We start from the raw sequence: 24702 nt of genomic DNA, 5'->3' as shown, positions 1-24702 counted from the left end.
TTTTTCAAGTTCAGCGAGCCAAATTACCCCAATTTTTACATTTTTTGTGATGATTTAGCTGAATTTTGAATTCCTTTTTTCACCTTGAGAGTGACATTTTTTAATGAGAGATTATGCGAAGAAATCGAATTTTAATTGAGAAAAATAACCGAAAAAGAACGTTTTTTGGGGCAATTCGGCTCGCTGAACGCAAATCTGGATCTACTGTGTAAATTTTTGTAATGGAAAAGTCGTTTCCAGTTATTCTATCTTTTCAAATGCCTACTTCTAAGTATTTAAATGGCTTCAAAATGAGCTTCTGTACCTCCAAAGTCTTCAAAAAGTATGCAAAGAGGCAAGGGATCAAAGGTGCTGCATGCCTTGAGTCCTGAGTTTCTGAAGAGTGCAGAAAATGAATTGGAATGAGGAACTATTTATTGTAATTTATTGTAGCTGGGCATTTTTAGTCTACTAATTATATTGAAATTTTCATTGATAATTTTTCTGCAAGTTGACTTTATTTAGAGGGCCCAAAATGAAATTTACTGCGAGCTATGTTTGCCCTTCAACAGCATTGACAAATTCTTTTCCTCTTCCTTCCCTCCCTCCCTCCCTTGAACCATCGTGAAAAGAGTGATGAGATGATTTGACCTACTGAATTCAAATCGAAAACAACAAGGAAGAGAAGATACAAATAAGTCCAGAAATTTTGAAAACTACAACTACGAGTATAATGTCTCAAAATATCGGTTTCTGACTGATTTCGGTATCATGAACCAATGTGCCCCATAGAACGAAAATTACTACACTGAAGAGGGGAGAGGAGAGGTACGAAATTCAAATAACTTTTAAAATCAAAAATTGTGTTTTTTGAGACAAAGAATGAAGATAACTCCATCAATAAAGGGGAAAAATTGCTCAAGATTTGAAAATTTGGAAAAATACTTTCAGGTTTTTGAGAACGCTTGCTAATTTTAAATAACTTACATCAATAATTTTGTCCATAGAAAAAAGTAACCTTCCAATTGCAAAAATTCATACATAGAACAAGCTTAAAAAGTCTTCTATGAAATGAAAATTTGGAATCTCAACTTTTTTTTTCAAAATTTTGATTATTATTTTTCTTTTTGGGAATTTTCATGTTAAATGGTCTTCAAAAATGAATTTTTTGAAGTCACCTTCTTGCCCTCTCTCTTCACATTCGGTTTATACTTCTGAGTTTTCGGGTCAAATAATCATCAAAAAAAAATTATACCCAAACTCGTTTTTTAATATTTTAATTTTTGTAAATAGTTGATCTGCACTTGATACTCAATATTTCTGATACGTGCCTATTCTGAAACGGATAGACCGGGAAAGGGGGCATTTCTGGACCTTCCCTTGTTAATTTTATTCCAATCTCCTGATGGTGGGGGGGGGCTTACATTTTAATGTTTGGTTTAGTATCATTTTTGTAACAATCATTTTTTAAATACATAGAATGTTTAATTTGTTCTATTTTTTTTTTTTTTTTTTTTTTTGAAAATATTCAATTTATCACCTCCATTTTTAAAGGCTTATTTTAGAAATGTGAGTCAAATTGTCATAAAAAAAACTTCAAATCTCGCACTATTCAGCTGAAAAAAAAATTAATACTACTTACCTACCTAGTACCTCTACCTACTAGTTTTTTTCTATATGTGTGTGTGTGTTTTTTTAGGGCTTACAAAGTATAATGTCGGTAATTAAGAAAGTGACAAATGATTCATCAGGCTGTTGGCAGTTTTTATACATCAACAGTGTATCTTTTTAGTTTTTAAAATAAAGTTCCCACGCAAACTACCTAGTTCCTCTGCTTTAAAAAAAAAATACTAACAAGTAGTTTTTTTTAAGTAGGTAGGCATATTTTTATGTTCAGATTGGTCATTTAAAAAATCGGCTGTTCTCTATTAAATTCACTTTTATGCTTTCAACATGTCTCTGCTATATTTTCTCATAAAATTCTCGTGACAAGTTTTTTCTGAGTGACAACGGAAAATATTCAACTTGAAAAACATAAATTATCTCACGTATTATTTCAAAACTACATTTTATCAATTTATTATGTTATTTGTTTTTTTTTTCAGGCAAATGATGTCGAAGAAACGAAGAAAAAGAACGTTTAATCTTGACATAGTTTTTTTTCCAAAATTAACAGATTTCGAAGGATGAAAAAAAAAAGAATCCCGAAGAATGAAAATAATCCGGAAGAAACTCTAATTAAACGTACTAAACAATAATCAAAATGGTTTTAATCCTGAGGTTATTCGACGGTAAGCGTGAAATGAAGTTTTATCGAAGTTTTTTTTTCTTATTAAGTAGTGCCTCTATACCTATCTAAATATTGTAAATGAAAATGTTTCAACGAATTTTACTCTGGAGCAATTTTTATCCTTGTGATCTCGTTCAAGATACTTATTTGTTCTTCGCTGAAGATTCGTTAACTGCGTTTTTTCCCCGCTTCGAACTTTTCTTACCATTTACTTATTAATTATTATGGCAATGTAAAAAAAAAGAGAAAAAACGAATTAAAAAAATCATTCTTACAAAAAAATTTAAATCCGGAAATAAACACCGTAGAAATTCGTCCGTAAAATTAAACGTTCAAAAAGGGCATTTTTAATCTCGTTTTTTTTTTACGTATCTACCTCGTATTTTTTTTTCAACTTGCTCGTATTCTCGTATTCCAATTTATGAATATAGGAGAGAAAATGACGCGAAAATAATTTTATTTGTGAAACGTTGTTGTTTTCATTTCACAGCGTCATATTCTTCTTTGAAATGAATCGCGATGGAATTCGATTCACTATTTCCACAAAAATCAAGAAGTTTTATTCACACGAAGCACGAATGTAGATTGTGCCTACATATTCATGGCAATCGTATTAACACATCTCGAAAATCGTCACTGGATTTCCCCACATGAAGACTGAAAAATAGCTCAGGTAGCCTTTGAAAAACCCTAACGCATCGACGTGACGTAAAAACTAAAGAAATGTATGCCCCAATAAACTCTTTATCTCTCTAACCCACCCTGTGCGCCTTTCACCGAGCATCAGGCCTTTTTGATGGTACACGTGTTTGTCTTACGATGAGAAGATCAAAGAACTAGTAATTTTCAAATTATCTTCGGTTTCGCTCTTTTTCCCAACGGATGACTAATTTTTACGCTCAAAACGTATCGTTCATCTCGACCACGTACTTGTTGGCGTGGAATTAAAACTATTTTACTAACTCGTGACCCTTGTAAAGTTATTTGATGCCATCTGATGCGCGATCTTTCATCTTTTCTTCGAGTTTGTTTAGCAAAATGAACGAATGACGAGAGCCGAGCGTACGTAATTTTCCAAAGATTCCCGAAATCTAGGTCGTTTTTACTTTCGATTTGGGAACTACTTTAAAAGAGTTTCGAGAAAGAGATTTTTTGATGAAACAAAGCGTAGGTACAAAACTTTCGAGTTTTCAAATTCAAAGTGCTTGCGAAAATGTTTGGTAGGTACGTATAGGCTAATGAACCAAATATGATTTGGATTTTGTTTGCTTCGAGTGATTCAATAAACTGCAAAGATCAAAAAAAAAATTGAGAAGTTCTTGGATTATATTTTTTTTCGATTTTTTGAAATTGGCGTTACCCGATGACCAAAAAGTTGGCACCACTGTGTTCCAAAATATGTTCTGAGTCTCAGAAATGATATCTTTCAATTTTTTGAACCTAATTAAATGGAAATATTTGATAGGAAAATATTTTCAAAACACGAATTTATCCAAAAATAAATGATTTACGAATTTTCAATCGCTCAGTAGAACCCTGAAAATGGTCTTGGATTTTGATGGTAATGACCTAGATCAACGCAGTATCTCAAATACCTACCATCTTTTGGAGCCTTGCCAGCTAGAGCGAAAACTAACGATTTCTTCGAAAATTCCCTCGCTTTGAAAACCCGTGTCTTCTCTCATCCACCGATACACTTTTGTATTGTTTTTCAACTGGCTACATAGTCAAAGTCTACCTTTCTGACAAAAATATCTAAAAATCTCACCTTTTGTCAAAATTTCCAAATAAGCTCGTTTCTTGCCAAAAATTGTCTTTTTTTCGCAAAAAAAATTCAAGAATTATCCATTTCCCTTCCTAAAAATTATCTAAAAATCCCGCTTTTTTGCCTAAAAAAATCTCAATTATCATAAAATTTCCATCATTTTTAATAAAGATTGCGAAAAAGTACCATTTTTTGGCCAATAATAATTGCCAAAAATTCGGGATTTTTCCCAAAAATAATAAATCTCTTGCTTTTTGCTATAAATTGTCAAAATTCTCAGTTTTTGCAAAAAAATCTGAAAAGTGTTATTTATTGCCGAAAATTGTTCAAACGTCTTCCCTATTGCTGAAAATTCTAACTGTTTCTCTGTTGAAAAATTTCGATTTTTTTTACGTAAAATTGCCATAAGTTGCAAAGTAAAAAGTCTCACTAATCGAAAAAAAATTTCTTATTCTTAAAAATTGTTAATTTTGCTTTCAAATTTTTTTTTTTCAAAATTGCTTGATTGTCTGCCAAAGTATCTCTTATTGCCAATAATTCTCACAATGTTCCTCTTTTTGCTAGAATTGCCAAAATCCTGATTTTTGTCAAGGATTGTAAAAAAAATCCTCGCTTAAACAAAAGTTCTAAAAATAGTCTTTTTCTTAGAAAATTAAAAGTTTTACTTTTTTTAAACAAAATTGTCCAAATGTCTCGCTTTTTTGCCAGAAACTGTCAGAAATCCATTCCTTTTGTTGAAATTGTCAGTCTCGTTTTATTTTTCCTAGAATTGCCTTTTTCATCAAAAATTGCCAAAATCTTTGCTTTGCTGCCAAAAACTTGTCAAAAAGTCTCGATTTTTCATTAAAAAGTTTCTACACCTTTTCAAAATAAAATACACTTCAATTTGTAAAACATTCTGTTTTTTTTTGGTAATTTTTTTCTGCATTGAAATGTTTTGCTCGCATTTTTTCACTTTTTTGACTCCTCGCTTCATTCGGGTCTTTTGGATCAAAAGAAATGAACAATTTTTTTCAAACACTGTTTTTTCCTCTCAAACCCCGAATTTTTGAAAGCTTTTGCCCTTGCTTTGCTTGCCCTAGTTGTTATCTCTAAACTAAAAAAAATCCCAGTGTGAAACTTCCATAAAAAATTTTAAAATGAAAATAACAATTTTTTTATGAACTCAACTTAATTTGGCAAAAATTTCATTGCATCTTTTATTTGTTTTTCATCTTAAAAACTCGGCATTTTATTCAACAAAATTGGTATTTTTAAATTTCCAGACGACACCCTTCTCCTCACTCCACTCCATCCCCCCCCCCCCCATCAGTGTTTTTCTGGTCAGATTAACTTAAGTTTATTTTTGCAAAAATGAATACAAAATTTAAAAAAAAACAATTGTACAACTCGCATTCAAGTATCTGCACCTGATAAAAAACAGTATGAGAACGATTCTGTTGGGAAGTGGGAAGTTGGGTGGGTGGGGGGGCGGTAAAAGTTTTCGAGTCCCATTTGGTGCATCCGCCAGGGGCCTCCAACCAACCCAGTCGGCGCCTGTTCAAGACTGAGTAAAAAGTACGAAGAAAAAGTTTTCGGACAAAAAAAAAGACGTCCAAAACAAAGAGGAGATTTTCAATTAAAAAATATTTCTCGATAAGAAGTGGTTAGCTGAATTCCCAAAACAGTGGGCTGAGGGTAATGGGCTACCGATTATTCATAAAAGCTTTCGAGAAAAAGGACCAGGGAAAATATCTGAGATGCGAGTAAGTACGGTCGACTTTGAACGTGTTTGCTGTTTTGGCGATGGAGTTAACGCTCGCGAGCATCGTAGCGTTAAGATTTTTTGAAGTAATTAGTTAAGTGATTGTGGACGGGAAAATAATGGTTGGAAAAAGTTGGTGCTGTTGCGAGAGAGAGAGAGTTGGAGTTATTTAAATTTTAGATCAAGGATATCGAAACGAACGATGAGGGCAAAGAACGAAGCAAGGGGCGAGTAAATTGGTGAGAAAAGAGGGAAAAGGTTTATTAAGTCATGAATGTTTACGTATTTCAAACAGACGAACTATCCAGTGCTACGGACTAATTAAAGAAGTAACATTCCAAGTTTCTGCCAGTTTGTTTTTTTTTCTTTATTTTCGCCAACGGCAAAAAGAAAAAAAAAGGATTTAAATTTTAAAACGAGGAGGTAATTATTGCCTACGTAGAAGAATTTGGATTTTCTTTATAAGTACAGAATAGGCGTAGATAAAAGGGGAAACTGGAAAAAAGAGCTGATTTAAACAGGGTTGAATGAAAATGTAAGGGGTGTGTATTTGTGCATATGAGATATTGAATTGAAGAGTAATATCTTACCTATTGTAGTGATGACTGTTAAGCAATACAAAAAAGCTGCTGAAATAGTCCATCTATCTGGATAGGTGACGTCGCCATCGTAATCCATGTATTTCACCCCGGAGACGACTTGTTCCTGATACAATATTAATTCCAATTGGACTTTATTTTTGAAATCATTTTCATCTAATCCGGTTTCCGAGATAGCGTAATGCCACAGCTTCTCTACAGTCTTGTTGCAAAATATATCGAGATTATCGGCATACCTAGTGGTATCGTTGTACTCGCTTCTGTTGAATCTGAAATCTTGGCCGTTCAGATATTGGCTCTCGATGCGTTGAAACATCACAGCTCCTCCTACCGTGTATCCGACCACCAAGCAAATGATACCCACGTTGCTGAATAAAAAAGCTATAAATTGTCGTAAACAATCTTTGCATTTTTGAAAGAGCGATTTTTTCGTTTTTGTATTCCTACGTCCGCTACGTCTTCTGTCCATTATTCAAGTGCACGAAGGTCGTAAAACCATCGTGGTGTTAGGTAAAAGCCGCACCACGACGTACAAGGTGTATGTCATTTTTAATGCATTGAAATTCTCCGACACTGGCACAAGTTTGGAATATTCGATTCGTTCTTGTCAAAAAAAAAAGTAAGTAAAAGGCTACCTTGACGCAACTGCCAGCCCGATTGATTGATAATCTGCGGAAATAAAAGTATAGGATTAGTTCAGACCTGATGGAATTGAAATGTTCGCGGTAAAAGATCGCTGTTTACATGATTTAATTACACGACAAGTTTAATTTAATCGAGTGTTGACGTTTTTACTTTATTCCTCTCTCTCTGTCTCTGTCTCTCTCGCGTCAAAATGGAATTGTAAATTTATCGTCTAAAGTAGCCTATTCATGTGAGTAACGAAATTCCTTGTTTTCTCGTGTTTAAATCTTACGTTTTTTTATTACGTTTTGTTCTACAGGGTGTCCCCAAAATCCAGGCACCTGTTGGTGGTATATTTACCTGACTTGAAATTGAATGCATTGCCGATTCTTTGTTTGAATTCTACCATCTAGATATTATTGGCTCATATATGGCGTGAATCAAGATAGATGAAGATCAAATTTTTAGGATCACTTCTGTTCTGGGCGGGAAAAATTGTATTTTTAGCGCCAAATTGTTCAAAAAAAGGTGTGAATTGGGAAGCTGTGGTTTTCGAATCAGAAGACTCCTTGCTTTCTATTTGCATTTAAAACAGAAAAAATTGTCTTTGGCACTATTATATAGTCATTGGATGTATTCGTCATTGATTATATCATTTTTGAACTCTTTTGGAAAATTCAAACTTCTCTGGGGCCCAAGGAACTTCTATCTAATATAAAAGAAAGAAGAACGAATGACCCCCCCCCCTTGTCCTGCTGTTTGTTTCAAGGCGACTGAAAGTTCAACTTTTCATTCCTGGCGCAGAATAAGGAACTTCTATCTAATATAAAAGAAAGAAGAACGAATGACCCCCCCCCCTTGTCCTGCTGTTTGTTTCAAGGCGACTGAAAGTTCAACTTTTCATTCCTGGCGCAGAATCCGCTTATCTTTCCAATCAAATTTTTTCATCTCAACTCGCAAAAACACTCGCAAATTAGGACTGAACATGTAAATTGGTGATACTTTTGCTCCTCGTTGCTATGCATGAATGTGAAAAAAAAACTGTCGTTGAATAAGAAATCAAAAATTTTCTAACCATTGGAATTCAACTTGAAAAATATTTTTTCGAACACGAAGAAAAGAGTACCAGACATCATCCTTCCTTTCCTATTCATTCTGAAGTAATTAAAGGTAAAATGCTTTTATTCCTGGCGCAGAACTCGCTCACTTCTCCAGTCAACATTTTTGATCACACGTTTTTAGTCAATCATGAACTATGGCTAAAATATACCCATATTTGGTCGTTATTTAGCAACAAATCATACCCGAATGACCTCAATAAGATGAGAGGAAAAGTTCGAATTTTATATCGTTGTTAACCCTTTCCCCTCTTCTCTTCTCCCCTCACTGGTTAGAGCTCCGAATTTTCACATTTTTAAAAGTTTTTCAAATGTTCAATATTGTTCTTCAAGTTTATTTTGATTTAGGTGGTATTTTGATGTTTTCAGTGCAACTGTTGGACTAGGTATTAAAAAGCTTAAAGATTTTTTTTGTCAAGTTTAGGAAGATCAGGGGATCCCAAAATTAGAATCAGCCTTTTTGTTCGAAGTATCATAATTTTTTTATCATTTCTTAAAGGCAGTAAACTTGGAATTGAATTAATCAATTCATGTTTACAAAAAGATTGGGGTGACATCGGACATCAAAAGAATTCAGTATTGCCAACTTTTGAGAAATATCCCTAAAGTGAGAGATTTTCGACATTTTGGGAGATTATGATTCTTAGGGGGTTTTCTTCATTTCTGAGGGAGAGGGAGTATGTAGGTACATTTGCATCATTCTGCACTGGTCCAATTTTCTACCTATAAATAATAAAAATAAGACAGCTCTGTAAAATTTCAAAAAATTGAGATAAACAATCGAACATTCAAGTGTATAAATCAGAACAAGCAATTTTCATCCACTTTTCGTCGTACTCTGAACTTGTAAAGTTCAACTCCGAAAAAAAATACATCTTGAGGAAAATGAGTTCAAAGTTTTACGGCCCTTTTTTCTAGTTTGGGGAGAGGAGCTAACCAGAAATATTCGCCCAAAAGTATTTTTTAAATCCTGTTCTGATTTTTTTTTTTAAAAGAATTGTTTGTTAAATATGGGGATTAGAATGGTGATTTGGCCCCCGAGACCTTTGGGGTCAATATTCGCGTATCGAGAAGACTTCACGTGCAAAATTTTAGTATCTATAATTTCCCCTTAAAGTGGCGTTTTTTTACTTTGTTTATTTTTTTTAAAGAAGGTATATCTAATGATAAATGAGCACACCTACGAAACTGGCATTTTTAAACGGATTTTTGACCCCCCCTCCCCTCCCCTCCCCTAAAAAATATACACTTTTTTCAGAAAAAAATGTTGGGTGGGCCGTGGTCAAAAATTGGAAAACGTGGAGGGGAAACGAGTAAGAACAGCATGTTTTTGAAAAAATCAATTTTAATGACTGAAGGTGTCCTTTTTGCATAATTCGATGTCGCTGAACACGAATATCAAGTCTTAAAATTGCACTTCTTTTACTCCTTCTCTCCTACCATAACCCCCTCCCATCAGAGGGTACTGACCCGAGAGTTAAGAGTGATGAATCGACCTTCGGCTCGGATTTTGAATATAATCCAAAGGTACCTTTTAGGGGACAAAGAAAACATTTTCAAGTGCAAAAATCTATCATGAAAAAATGTCAAAAAAATTTCGAAACATTCGAACATTTTTAAATCATTCAAACTTCGAACTATTACAAAAGATTGGGGGGGGGGGGTTAAAAACTGAGCTAAAATTTGAAAATTTTCCTACATCTGTTAAGGTAATTTTGGGAGATTTCATCAATTTTCAGTCTTTCCAGTAATTAAAGAGCCCTGCATTTGACCAAGTAGCGTTGAAAATCGAAAAATGCCGGAAAAGTCTATTATTTTTCATTTAAAATTCATTTGGAAATTTTTTCAAGTTCATTATTCAACGTGAAAAAAAAACATTTGGGATGGTTACGAATTTTGATTCGAGGAGAAGTGTTTTTATTTTGAGAAAGTACTGGAGAAAAAGATAACAATCGGAAAAACTTTTTCTCTTCAAGAGAGAAGAGGAAGGGTGAAATCTAAGAAACACTGAGCTTGATCCTGCAAATTGAAAAGATACTACAAAAGTCTTACATTTTGATTCAGATATCTCAAAGACACTCTGTTGAATCACTTGTTCGAAGTATTAAAAAAATTGTTGATAAATAATTTTTAATAATTTTTTTGGCTTTTTATTGTAGCATGCGATTTTTGAATCAAAAAAGTGATAGAGAAGATGAACGCGCTGGCTACGATTGAAAATCGCTCTTTGAAATCAATATTTCCTTTGGAAAATGAATGCAAAAAAAAGTTTCAAACTCATTTTTAATCCTGTTTTCTTAAATTTCAGTCTAGATTAGAGAAGTGGTTGCTTTGACTCGGGGGGGGGGGGGTGTCAAACATATGATTTCGTTCATCTTATTGACTAGGTATAATGAGGTGCTTTTTTTTTGATAAGATGATTTTGAAATTGTACCTAGATTCACAACATGATCGCCTTTACACTGATGAAGCAATCAAAACACATCACAGCTTCGTTCGTATACCTATTACCTAATCTAAAATACGAGGTATATAATCTAAAAAATAAGAAATACGCCCAAACATGAATTTGAAAACCACTCTGTTTATCTGTTTTTATTTTACGCGAGTATAAGACGAAAATACTCGTACATCTACAATAGTTGTCAAGACTGTCAGACTAGTTTCGACGAACATTCGACGTAGAAAAAATAATGTGTAACATTTTGTATATTCAAACTTGATCCCTTTGACTGTGTTTTCTTAAAGAACAACATTTGGAAATCCTCCCTTCAACTGTACATAATTTCAGGACACTCTGTATGTCGGGTATAGTAAAAGGGATCGAGGGTATAAAATATACAGGACGCTTCGGAATATAAGATGGATAGCGAAATTTATCAGCTTCGAAAAAGCATAAAGTGCGAACGAGAGAGAACTTCCTACGGGCTTATAAATGTCAGAAAAAGTATATATGGCGAGTTTTTCCTCTATATATACAGAGCGAATGTCTTCGACTAAATAACCTATTTACCATATTTTTATTTTTAGTCTAACAAATAGCCATATGCGTGGAGGGAAAAAAAAGGACCCCTGTATCTCTATACCATATACCTATCTATACCTACGCCTTCGAATACATAATATAAGGCTAGATTCTCTCTCGATACAAAGCGAAAGATGGTAACGAGAAAATACACCTTGTTTTTATCCTCTTTGCACCATAAGTAAAGTGTGTACGAGAGTGGAACAGCCAGGCAGGAAACACGTAGAATATAAGCCTGTTATTGAATTGTGAAAAGTTACAAAGCAAAAATGTATCATAACTTCAATTTCGATTCCATAAAATAAATTGACAAATTCTCTCGCTGCGGAATAGGTAGGTGGTACCTATACCTACGTAAAATAGAGCAAGAGAAAAGGAGGTTAAAAAAAACTACCCCGTGATATTTTTCGTTTGTTTAAATGGTTGTTGCGCGACGACGACGACGAGTTGCAGAAGCAGAAGCAGAAGCGACCGCGAAAAAAAAACTATATAAGAAAAGCAATCTCGTTATAAGGTTTTCCACGTAGATTTAGTCGTTTAATAGGGTTATAAATGGTATTATTTCAATACGTTGCCTTTTGTTTTATACTAATAAAACGAGGTACGCGTGGTGGTGAGTTTTTTTTTTCGGTCGCCCTTTATGGGCTCGACGGAGTGATAATATGGTTACTCTTAAGAGGGTGTGCCTTTGTGGTTGAATTGGCAATTTTTAGTTGGCAAAGTTTTCATATTTATAGAGATAATTTTGGTTAGGAAGCGAGATTCGGTATTTGAATTATGTAGTGTATTAGTTCGTAAGATAGGCTTGACCCCGTATGGAGCACGCATTACTGAGCCATATAAGGTTATATGCATGTTGTAAGGAGGGTACGTCTACGCAACCCCTGCGAGATGAATATAAAGTGCACGAGTGTCGGTTCGAAATGTGCCACGAGAGAAGGCAGGCAGTTCACGTTTAACTAGTTTAGTATCAGAAGATAAGAAATAATGAAAATTGTTTCGTTTGCGTAAAGAAGAAAACGGGGGAAAGTGAAATTTTCTCGCGAAAATATTCGCCGTATTGAACGAGAAGTTTTCATTTGTCGAGAAATGCGCGAAGTAAATCGAAAATAGTATATTTTTTTTTTATTTTAAAAGTAAGATTATTTTTGAAAAGTTGAACAAATTTTTCTTACACCTTCGAGAAATCTGCCGAAGAATAAATATTAGAATTTTTTATACGAAATGTTCGCAAGTTTTTTCGAATTTTTATGTGGGAGTTTTGAAGCAAATGAACGTAATTCCAGTTTCATATTATCAGAGGAAGTATCCCAGACAGCAGAAAAATTACGGTTTTAAAACCAAAGAAAAAAATCAAAGAAAAAAATTGAAAACTCGAAAGAACAATCAAAATTGCGCCAGCGTACAAAATTTGAAATGTTTATTTTCATTTTTAAAATTTTGGAAAATTTGTAATTTTTGTATAAAATTATCAGGTTGAGGTAGAATGCTTAGATAAGTAGTTAGTTGAGTTTTTGTCCTACTTTGAACTTCCAATTTTTGGATCTTCGGCAAATTTCAGAAAGTTTGAAAAGTTGTTGGAACGTTGAATTAAGTAGCTATTTTTTTTTAGAGAGAATTCCGCAGCATCCAGCGCATTTTTAGTCATCTTCAGAATTTTGAATTGCTGTAGGATAATGGCTAAAAGTGAACTTGGTCAAATGAACATGCATAAACCGACTAACTCCTCGAGCCTATTTTTGACCACCCTGATTAAAAAATATCCCACTAATTAGATCTAGCTGTATAACAAAAAAAAACAATAACTGACACATTTCCAGAAAAACCATCGCAAGTGCAAATTGGCAATTTGAAGAAAAAAACTATAAATTAATATCAAGTCATGATTTACCGATGAATGAAGGGCTAGGATGACAAATTTTGATTAGAGAGGTGAGCGGGTTCTGCGCCAGGAATAAAAAAACTTGACTTATTATCACCTCAGAATCGCTCGTTTCACTCTCTTTTATGCTTGAAAAAAATAGATTTCAAGTTGAAAATTGTTTGCTATTCTTTTCCCTCTCTCAATGATGATTTTTTTCATGCTATTGCGCATGATGAGATAAGGTGCATTTATAAAATCAGAAGCGTATGAACGAGTAAAGGGACATTTAGTCGTAGTCTTCGAAAGTATGAAAAGTTATGATGAGAAATTTTGAACGATAAGGTTATTATCGACCTGTTGAACGAAGTTTATTTACAAATTAGACAATTTTAAAAAGTTTTAGATCTGGGTAAATCTCATTTGATTTGATCAGTTCCTCTTCGAGTCTGTAAATAGATATGTCTAAATAGTTCTGGACAGACCCGATAAGATTGTATAAACCAACTTACAAAATTTAATCGTGAAATTCTGAGTGAATTGAAAAATGAACGAATTTTATTTTTTTTTGCTACGAGTGTAATTTTTATCAACTTTTTCATAAAATACGTCAGAAAGAGGTCAAAATAAGACGACTGAATAAATTTAAACTTTTTTTAATGTTTGAAATTGAAAATTGAATTTTTTCGAATTTTTATTTTTTTGTGGTTCATTTTATCGAGTGAAAGGAGGTTTTCAACTTTTTCAACGGATACGTAAAAATAGGGGTCAAATGGGTCAACTTCACCAATCAAAACTTTTTTTCATGTTTCAAATCAAAAAATCGCGTTTTTTCGCAAACTTTCAATTTTTTTTAAATCGACTTTACGAAATAATGTCATCCCAATTTTTTAATATGTTGTTCAGCTTGAACAGTTGTCCATAATATATTTTTTCAGAATTTTTGAGAGTCGGAACTATATGAAAACTACGCTGCTGAAACTTTTTTCGTACGTAAAAAAGTGGCAACACTGATTTTTATGATATGTGTCACCAAAAAGTCTTTCAGAACCCCTAAAACTATTGGAACAAGTTTCATTTTGGCAGGTATCGCGGTTATCGAGTAATCCACTACTGAAATGGATGATATTTCAAGTTCACTGAAAATGTTGACACCCCCTAGCAGCCTTTAAAAAAGTGCTACAGGGCTGGGATTTGCGCCATTGGTCATCCTTTCAAAAGGTCTTTTCACAGGAAAATTTTTTAAAACATCTACGACCCCCCCCCTTATCACTTCTTGGTCGAATTGATGTGGAATGACCCAATGTGATCAGGAAATCTTTATGTAACTCATTCGCATTATTTCACTCCTAACAAGGGAACCCCTCTTGAGGTATCACACTCCGATTTGAACGGAACCGCGATTTTTGGAAAGAGCATAGTCTAAAACCCCCAAAACCAAATTTTCAGCTGCCCAAGTTCATTTTTCGATTTTTGGCGAATTTTTGAAAATTCAAAATTGACTGTTTTTGGCGATTTATGCTTTTTTTTTAAAGTACGTACTTGATCAGTAAAAATGGTCAGAATATCGTAAGTCCCAAAACTAATAATAATTACCCAAATCCAAATTTTACCATTTCCAGCCATTCTGGAGCCTCCAGCGCGATTTTTCAATTTCTCCAGAATTTTGAATTTGCAATTTGCCCCAGAAGGCGTGAATATGAAGTTGGGCAGCTAAAAATTGAGTTGTATATTACACTCGACCTGTTTAACGAGTTTATCCATATTTGAGTCGATTTTGAGAGTGACACCTCTAGAGTGGTTTTTTGAGGTGTCACTCTCGCTCCCAAACGGCTGGAAATGGTAGAATTTGCGCTATTGGGGTTAGTTCTTGAAGAAATACAGCGATTCGCACAAATATCAAAAATTTCCTCACAAACGGTTATCTTTTTATTTTTTGGATTTTTTGATTTTGAAAAAAGCTGGTCAAAAACCCACTCTTGAGGTGTCACTCCCGAAATTGGCTCAAATGTAGATAAACTCGTTAAACAGGTCGAGTATAATACACAACTCGATTTTTAGCTGCCCAACTGCATATTCACGCCTTTTGGAACAAATTAAAAATTCTGGAGAAATTGAAAAATCGCGCTGGAGGTTCCAGAATGGCTGGAAATTGTGAAGTTTGGATTTGGGGGGTTAGTTTTGGAAAAAATACAGCGATTCGCGTGAATTTCGAAAATTTCCACACAAACGGGGAACTTTTGATTTTTTGGATTTTTCAATTTTGAAAAAAGCTGGTACAAAAACTACTCCTGAGGTGTCACTCCCGAAATCGGCTCAAATGTAGATAAACTCGTTAAACTAGAGCAAATTCAAAATTCTGGAGAAATTGAAAAATCGCGCTGTAGGCTCCAGGATGGCTGGAAATGGTAAAATTTGGATTTGGGTAATTAATATCAGTTTTGGGGGTTATTTTGACCATTTTTACTGATCAAGTACCTACCCTACCGGCCACAAACGTCTAATAGACATCTATTAGATATTCTTTTCAGCCAAAGATACAGCTAATGGATAACTGGAATAGCTGAAATTACCTTGTTTTAATAACTGGAAAGTACCTTTTATGTAGTATGTATTACATGGTAAATACAAGGCTAATAGATATCTGTAAAGCACTATGGCTGCAATGCGCTAAAGAATAGATATCTATTCTCCAATGCCTTGTAGCCATAATGTTTTACAGATATCTATTGGATGCTTCTCAGCTATTAAAATGACTGAAATTCGCCCTGCAAAATGAAAGTGCTTTTAAAGATCTGCAACTCGTTTATTTGAGTAAAAAGTAAGATATCTATTGGATGCTTCTCAGCTATTAAAATGACTGAAATTCGCCCTGCAAAATGAAAGTGCTTTTAAAGATCTGCAACTCGTTTATTTGAGTAAAAAGTAAATTTAAAGAAAACTCAAAGTGTTCTAAAAGTAATAGGCAATATTATAATGTGGCAAAGTTTTACATTATTCAGGTATACTTAATTGGAGAAGAATTTGCGGAAATAATAGCAAAATGGTGTCAGCAGCATATTCACTTTATCAGTAAGTTAGTATTAATATAATTAACATGAAAATAAGAAGTTCATGGTTAGGTAGGTAGGTACTATACAGATCTATACTTAGGTACATATTATCATATATTTCATAAACTATTTCTACCTAATCATGGGTTTCCTAATTTCATGTCAGTTATAAATCTACTTACTACGTAAGATGAACATGCTGCTGACTCAATTTTTCCATTATTTTCCGCGAATTCTTCTCAAATTGAACCTGAATTACTTGGAGTTTGTCACTTATTATTACTTTTTGAACACTTCGAGTTTTCTTTACATTTAACACAAATACACACGTTTTACGATACATATTTTCTTATCAAAAAGCGAAATTGAAGAAATATCAACTTTAAAATGTAATTTAAGAACTCAATTAATTGTAATTTATTGCAATTGCGGCCATTTTCAAGTATAAAATAACGAAAATACTTATTTCCGATGCACACTCTCCCTTCTATCATGACAACTGGAGCAATACTAAAGTTCTTGTTCAAGTTTTATAATTCATTTAGTTTGCTGTATATCTATTAGACATCTAGTAGCTGTAAATTTTTGTTTGGTTATTTAATATCTGGTGACGATATATTTTAGCTATCTAAAATTTGTTTCCAATAGATATTGAAAATTTGGGCTTATAGCTAACTATTATACGTTGCTTGATATTCCATTCAATATTTTGCAGATGGAATATTTAACAACTTTTCCGAATATCTGAAAGATAGCGAATGAATAGCGGAATGACTGAATAGCTGAAAAGCTGTTACAGACATAAATATTCTGTCTATTAGATATTTGTGGCCGGTAGGGTACGTACTTTTTTAAAAAAATCATAAATCGCTGAAAACAGTCAATTTTGAATTTTCAGAAATCGAAAAATGAACTTGGGCAGCTGAAAATTTGGTTGTGGGGGTTTTAGACTATGATCTTTCCAAAAATCGCGGTCCTGTTCAAATCAGAGTTTGACACCTCAAGAGGTTCCCTTATAAGTTAAAATAGAATGTCATTATTTTGGCGATTGGCACCACGATTCACCATGTACAATGTGTGGCACGCAGCTAGGGATAAATTTTCCACCAATTAATATCAAAATCAATGACTGGATTTGAAAACAAATGTATATCAAACTAACGTAAGAAAAGATGGGTAATAAAGAGAAACTGAGAGCGTTCAATCAGCAGACCCTGCTGAAATATTAAAAAAATGTAATGGAAATGATCAAAATTTGAGAAAACATAGACAATTTACCAAATTACAATTTTCTTACCCCAAGTATGTACCTACATTTTGTAATTTGTCACATTTTTCAGAAATAATACGTTGCTGACCTTTAAATCCAACTTCGAAAACTAAGTATTTCATAAAACCAGCAAAACAGTGAAAAATACAACATCCAGCGATTCAAAAAAGACATTTCACTTTTCACACACCATTTCGTAGACATCACACATCACGTTATTTATTTTTGGAATTTCACCCTTAACATATTGACCTTGAAAACACCACCAGACCAGCTCATCCTCCGAAAAAATCACCAATAAAGCTTCACTATCGCACTAAAACTCAACTTCTTATCTCGAACGACATTAGGAAAGTGGCAATTGAAAAAAATGATGCCAGTTAAAATCACTCGATAACATTTATAGAGATGTTTTCATTTTGATTCGTGTTTCGTCTCGATGTACGCGCGTATTTCGCGCTATAAAAGAAATTCGTAGACTGGTACATATAACTTAGCTCGTAATTCGCGTGCCAGTACAGATAAAAACTATAAATACATTTCGCAATTTAAAAACCCGAAATGGAAGTAAAGTGGTAACTTATGTTAATACGAGCTGAATAAAGAGTAGGATGAGGCGGACGGAGAAAATATATATAGAATATAATCTTAGAATTGGATGCAATAAAAGGGATTTTTCTACACTATCAATAAAATATAGGCATCTCGAGTAATTTTTTCATATAATCTGCTTTCCACTACCGCGCCACCCTGTCGTATAAAAAGGGGTAAAAATTCGACAAAAAAAAACTCTTTTTTGTGGGTAAATTTATGTTAACGAATATAACATTCATAAAGAAGTGAAAGAGAGAGAGAGGGAAAAAAAGAGGTAATTTGCTCCAGAGATAACCTGATTTATAAAAGAATTTTCGCCACGCTATGAAATTCAACACAACAACTACAACGTGTTTTCATCATCAATTCGCAAGCTACGTAGATGGGGTACAAAGTGGAATTTTTTTATGTCGAGTACTTTCAATTTGAATATTATTTACTCGCGAATTTGATTTATTACGTAGGGAGGAGGTTTGGGTGTTTTTCTGCTATGTTTGTACGATAGATGAGTTATTTTCAAGCCGAGTGGTAAGCTGTGACCGTATCCGTGTTGCATTTAAGGACCGACACATGTAATGGTTCATGAACCTAACGTTTGTGCGGGGGATTGTGTTGTAATGTGTACATTTGGCACAGTGACATGACTCAGTGCGTGATTACATTTATGGTCGACTTATTGGCGTTGGGCCTTGAGAAATCGAGATTTGTCTGAAGCTAAATACAAACAATTGTCTGAACCGTTTAACTCGCGGGTTTCCTTGAGAATTTCAGGCAACGAAGTTATGGGTATACCTTTTTTAAAGTGCAGGTTCAAATTCGGTAATCAGAATCTTAAATAATTATATTTGTGAATAATCGTAATTATGGCGGCGGGGGGGGAGGATTTTCAATTCTCGTTTCAGCCGAAAAATGATTCGTGGTTATCTAAAGCTGATTTCCAATTATTTTAATTGACCGGATGAAAAGGAAATCAGATGCCTGCAATTCATGCCTCACAATTTGTAAAAAAAATTCCAAAATGTTTAAAAAATAAAAGATTGAAAAAAAAATATTCCAACTCAACCAGAAAAACTTCTTTCTTTCATCGAAAAAGCAGCATCAGTAGGAACTAGGTAAGGTATTCAATTCGAGTAGGTATAGTTTTATTTACCCCAAAAATCAAATCATCAGTCCAAACATCTCAATTAAACAAATCAAGAGAAAAATTTTAAACCCCGCATAATGTTTCCAACTCTAAAGGAAAAAACATTTCACAGCAAATTGAACGACTTGTTCTGATTACCAACACAACACAAATAAAAAGTAATTATAAAATATGAAACTTTTTCACGATTAAGAGAAAACGTTTACCCGAGAAAAAAAAATTAATTTAGCCCATAAACTGAAACACACTTAGATACAAGAATTTTTCTCGACCAGAAATATTATGTATTTCAACAACTTACACCGATTTATAAAACCGTTTAGGCGTTTACCGCGCTAAACTGTTCATTAGGCGAATTTTTCGTTCAAATAAGGCTAAAACTTTGCTTCATCGTTACGATATCGTGCCAAGTTGACGTAAAATAAACAATCAATTTAGGATTATAATTGGCCCTGTTGAAAATTTCGCTCCGGGCTCGCGTTTTAATTAAACTAAAAGTACATCAAACGAGCTGATTTTATATGACAACCTGAGAAGACGCGCAAAAAGTGGATTATCTTTGGAAAACGATCACCTCACGTATATAATTCCACGACCTGAGCCGATAATTTACAGCTTTCTAAACACACCTAAGCCGTCATGTAGATATAATAGTGAAAAAGTAAAAAGTGCCTTTGAATTAGAGCAGTGTAAAGGTTATATAGGTGCCTGAGTAATTCGCGTTTTCGGAAACGTCGTAGGATTGATAGCGGAAATTTCCTCTAATAAACGGGATTGATTTTAAAATATTAAATGTTGTATGGGTATTTTGTTGCCTCTCTTCTGTACTACTTCTTTATATTCTGTCATCACTGGGCTAGTTGGCCAGATATTTTATCGTAATGCTAGTTCGGTATCAAGCTAAAGAGGATCGTAGCAAAAGGTAGTCCATGTTTTGTTTCAATGAGAGAAGGGACCAATTAATTCTCGAACTAAGTAGATGAGCTTTAATATGTATGTGCTAAACGGAATATTTTAATTAAGGACATGAAAAAACATTTCATTCGGTTTTGGAAAATGATACTTAATTTAATGACAAATCCTAATTAAAAGGTACGAGAATACCTGGTATTCGAATCATTTATTTGTGCATCGTTAATCAGTTCAAAATGTAGCACAAGTACGCACAAAGTCGATTATGAAAATCTTGGAGAAACATTCATTATAGGTATTTGTGTTTCAAAACCAGGCAACCTTCTTCGACAATACCTATTGAATCAACAACAATACCTAATTCAACTTATTTTATACTCGTCGTCGTCGTCGTAGTCGCGCTCCTTTACAGGAGATAGCGTATACTTCCATCTATATCAGCCGGTTTCTAGCGTATCTGATAGTTTCTTTCAGGGTCTTACAGGGAGAGTTGGCCGGTGAGTTTGTTGTTAACATCTCCGATCGTTTCCTCCCTCTTGTAGTTCTTCCTTGAATTTTCCCCTGTACCGCTAGCATGAAAATACCGTTTTCTCGTATTTTATGAGCTAGATACTTTAGCTTTCTGTTCTTTATATCTTCTACTACGACTTTCCGCTCCTCTCCTATTCTTGCTAATACTTCCTGGTTGGTGATGAAGTCCTTCCATGAGATCCGTAGTAGCCTTCGATAGCACCACATCTCAAAAGCAGATATTTTCTTCTCGCATTCTGCACTCGTGGTCCATGTTTCACAAGAATACTTCAGAACGGTCCATACGTAGCATCGCATAATTCTCTTTCTCAGAGCTAGACTCATTGTTCGATTTCCCAGCACATTGGCTAGGTTGTTAAAGGCGCTTTTTGCCATTCCAATCCGTGATTTAATTTCTTTATGATCTCTACCATCATTATTTATCAGTGCTCCAAGGTATCTGAACTGATTTACATTTTCAATTTCTTGAGTTCCAATGTTGATTTTGACCTCCTTGAAGTCTCCTTTTGTAAATCTCATCACCTTGGTCTTGCCTGCATTTATCTTCATTCCATATTTTAATCCAGCACTGTTGATTTGGTTGATCATTTTCTGCAGCTGCGCCTCTGTTTCAGCAAGGATCACTTTGTCGTCTGCGTAGCTTATTTCATTTATTCTCTTGCCGTTGATCTTGAATCCCGTTTGTTTGATTCGCGCTTCTCTCATTATTTCTTCTGCGTACACGTTGAACAGCCTAGGTGAGAGGGGGCATCCTTGTCTCACACCTCTCTTTATACCACATCTATTCTCCGAGTACTCAGTCCCAAACTTGATGTTTGCGCTCTGCTCCCAGTACAAGTTCTTGATTATCTGCAGGTCTTTGTCATCGATATTGTATTTCTTCAGGATCTCCAGCATCCTCTCATGGTTGACACGATCAAATGCTTTTTCATAGTCGATGAAGCAAGCAATAATTTCCCTGTTTGCATTCAGTGCTCTTTGGATGATCACTTTCAGCAGGGCGATTGCATCTCTCGTCCCTTTTTTTGCTACAAAGCCATATTGTGTTTCGCTTAGATTTTCATCTATCTTCTTTTCAATTCTGGCATTTATGATGGATAGCAGTAGCTTTAGAGCATGGCTCATTAATGCGATGGTTCTGTATTCAGAGCATTTTTGCGAGTTATTTTTCTTCGGTATTGGTACAAAATTTACTGCTTTGAAGTCCTTAGGCAGTGTACCTTCATCGTATATCTCATTTATAATCTTCAGCAGCTCTTTTTCGTACTCAGGTGTTAGATGTTTAATCAAGTCTACTGGTATGAGATCTTCCCCCACTGCTTTGTGGTTTCTGGCTCTCTTCACCGCATTTCTCAGCTCCCACATTTCGATTCGTGGTGCCTCCTCTGTGGATGAAACTTCCATTTGAGCCGGACGTGTGTCATCTCCATACAGTTCCTGTATGTAACTGATCCAGACCTCTTCTGTTTCTTGATTGTTAACACAATACTTTCCGTCTTCTCTTCGCATGTATGCTATTCCACTTCTCCTTTTCTTATGGGCAGCCATCATCTGCTTCACTTTGGTATGCATTTCTCTAGAGTTGTGTCTTTTCTCCAGTTCTTCTACTTCTCGACACTTCTCCTCATACCATTCATTTTTGGCCATTCTGCACATTCCCATGATCTTGTGATTTAGTTCTGTGTATTCACTACTTGGTCTGTTTGCATTCCTTCGTTCTTCCATCAGATCCAGTATCTCTTGAGTTATCCATGGTTTGTGTTTTCTTTTATCTTTGAGTGGAATAGACTTTTCTGCTGCTTTTTTAACCTTTCGCTTCCATTCTTGCCACTTCTCTTCAATACCTTGTTCTTCTTCCAACTTGTCTTCCTTTTGTTTTTCCAGTTCTTCTTGGAATTTCTTCTGCACATGCTTTGATTTGATCTTTGCAATGTCAAGTTGTTGGTATTGTTCTTTGCTCTTCTTCTGGCTCTTCATGACTATCTGGCATTTTGCAGCCAGTAGCTTATGGTCAGTGTTGCAGTCAGCACCAGGATATGTATGACAGTTCTTCACCATGTTCTTGAATCTTCTTTTTACAAGAATGTAGTCTATCTGGTTTCTGGCTCGATCTCCAGGACTGACCCATGTGTATAATCTTCTTGCATGTTGTTTGAACCAGGTATTGCATATTATTAGATCGTGTCTTTCTGCGAACTCTATTTTATACTACTTTTAAGCATTAAAAAATTCTGGGCCAAGCGCCGAGAATTCAATTTTATGAATTTTTCAGAGTCAAAATGTGCCCCACCAGAAAGAATCTGATCAAGATACGTATTAGTCGGTGGGCGCATGAGGACCTATTGCGCCCCCTCCCCCCGCCGGTCCACTGGGGCAACTTTTTTCTCAGAAGGGTGTCCTAAGGAATATTTCTAGCCGTTGTCCTCAAAAAAAGTGGCCCTACTTACGAAATGGCGGCCATTTTGATTGACAAATCAGTAGAAATCGCAAATTTTGGGTTCCAACATAGGACTTGCACAACATTTTTTAAACTGTACAAAGGTAGATCGAAAGAGCAGGCAAAAATTCATCATCTGTCCAAATTTCAAGAGCAAAAGTGCCTTTTTCGATTTTTGGTGAATTTTTGAAAATAAAATGAGGGTAAAATCCAAATTTTACCAAATTGACCAAGAAAGCTGAAATTTGGGATAGTGCATTTTTCCATTTTTGGTGAATTTTTGAAAATCAAATTTAGGCCAAAAATGAGGGAAAAACAAAAATTTTATCAAATTGACCGAGAAAGCTAAAATTTGGCATATACCCTATTTTCGACCTGCCAAATCGATTGGAAACTGTTTCAAACCGTTTTGAGTAGTTATGTGGAGCCTCCAGCAGATTTTTGAAACTTGAAATTCCACAGAATTTCATCAAATGGAATTGGAGGGCCAAAATTTATTCCGCAAACTAATTTTAATACGCTACGAAGTCAACTGCAGGTGGATTTCAAGTCGATTTGGAGCCTCCAGCGACTTTTTGAAACTTTAAATTTTCACAAAAATTCATCAAAAGGAGATGGAAAGCAGAAATTAACTTTACACTCCAATTTCAACACCCTCTGAAGACGACTTCAGGTGGTTTCAAGTCATTTTGGAGCCTCCATCGACTTATTGAAAATTCCTGGAGGCTCCAGCAGATTTTTAAAACTTAATTTCCTCGAAATTTTATCAAATGTCGTTGGAAGGCCGAACTAATTTTCAATACGCTATGAAGTCAACTGCAGATGGATTTTAAGTCGTTTGGAGCTTCCAGCAACTTTTTAAAAAAAGTGCTGGAGCCTCCGATAGATTTTCGAAACTTTGAATTTCTACAAAATTTCATGAAATGGAGTTGGAAAGCCGAAATTTACTCTGCGCAGTAGGTACGTGCTAAAGTTAATTCGGACAGATTTTGTAGCATTTAAAAAAAAAAAAGAAGTTTCCAAAAAGGTGCAGGAGGCTCAAAAATGGATTGAAAATGCCTTAAATCCATTTCGGAATTCTTTTTTCACCTCAAACGGAGGCGGAAGCGTGAATTTTTTTAAATTTTCAAATAAGAAATAAAATCGATGCACAAAAATAACCAATTTAAAAAAAACTAGGCGTTTTTTGGAAAATTGAAATTTTAAAAAAGTAGCTAGAAGCTTCAATAAACCACTTGAAATCACCTGAAGTCAATTTCATATCATATTGAAACAGTAAATTTCGGCTTTCCAACTTTTATTTGATAAAATTTTCTGGAAATTTAAAGTTTCAAAAATCTACTGGAGACTCCAGGAATTTTTAAAAATTCGCTGGAGGCTCCAAATCGACTTGAAATCCACCTGCAGTCGACATCGTAGTGTATTGAAATATATTTGCGGAATGAATTTCGGCTTTCCAACTCCATTTTTGATGAAATTTTGTGGGATTTTCAAGTTTTATAAATCTGCTGGAGGATCCAGAACTACTCAAATTGGTTTGAAACAGTTTCCAATCGATTTGGCAGGTCGAAAATAGGGTACATGCCAAATTTCAGCTTTCTAGGTCAATTTGGTAAACTTTTGATTTTTCCATCACTTTTTACCTAAATTTGATTTTCAAAAATTCACAAAAAATCGAGAAAGACACTTTGATCCTTGAAATTTTGCCAGGTGATGAATTTTTGCCTGTTCTTTCGATCTACCTTTGTACGGTTCA

At 34.5% G+C, this 24702-nt stretch overlaps 1 protein-coding gene and 1 long non-coding RNA gene across 3 annotated transcripts in view; one reads left to right on the top strand and one right to left on the bottom strand.

Annotated features, from left to right (window-relative positions):
- The window catches only part of LOC135836810 (uncharacterized), a 215769-nt gene that overhangs the window by 160077 nt on the left and 30990 nt on the right, over positions 1 to 24702 (top strand). The window contains exon 5 of the long non-coding RNA XR_010557084.1: positions 2085 to 2270. This is a non-coding gene — a long non-coding RNA (uncharacterized LOC135836810). The remainder of the gene's footprint in view (positions 1 to 2084; positions 2271 to 24702) is intronic.
- sand (sandman) overlaps positions 1 to 24702 on the bottom strand; it is a 72267-nt gene that overhangs the window by 20489 nt on the left and 27076 nt on the right. For both annotated transcript variants that reach the window (XM_065351830.1, XM_065351831.1), the window contains exon 2: positions 6369 to 7046. In XM_065351830.1, coding sequence (XP_065207902.1) covers positions 6369 to 6846 — 478 coding nt within the window. In that variant the 5' untranslated portion in view covers positions 6847 to 7046. The remainder of the gene's footprint in view (positions 1 to 6368; positions 7047 to 24702) is intronic.

The sequence above is a fragment of the Planococcus citri genome, chromosome 2 (genome assembly GCF_950023065.1).
Source record: "Planococcus citri chromosome 2, ihPlaCitr1.1, whole genome shotgun sequence".
Taxonomy (NCBI): Eukaryota; Metazoa; Arthropoda; class Insecta; order Hemiptera; family Pseudococcidae; genus Planococcus; species Planococcus citri.
This window is presented reverse-complemented; position numbering and strand designations above follow the sequence as displayed.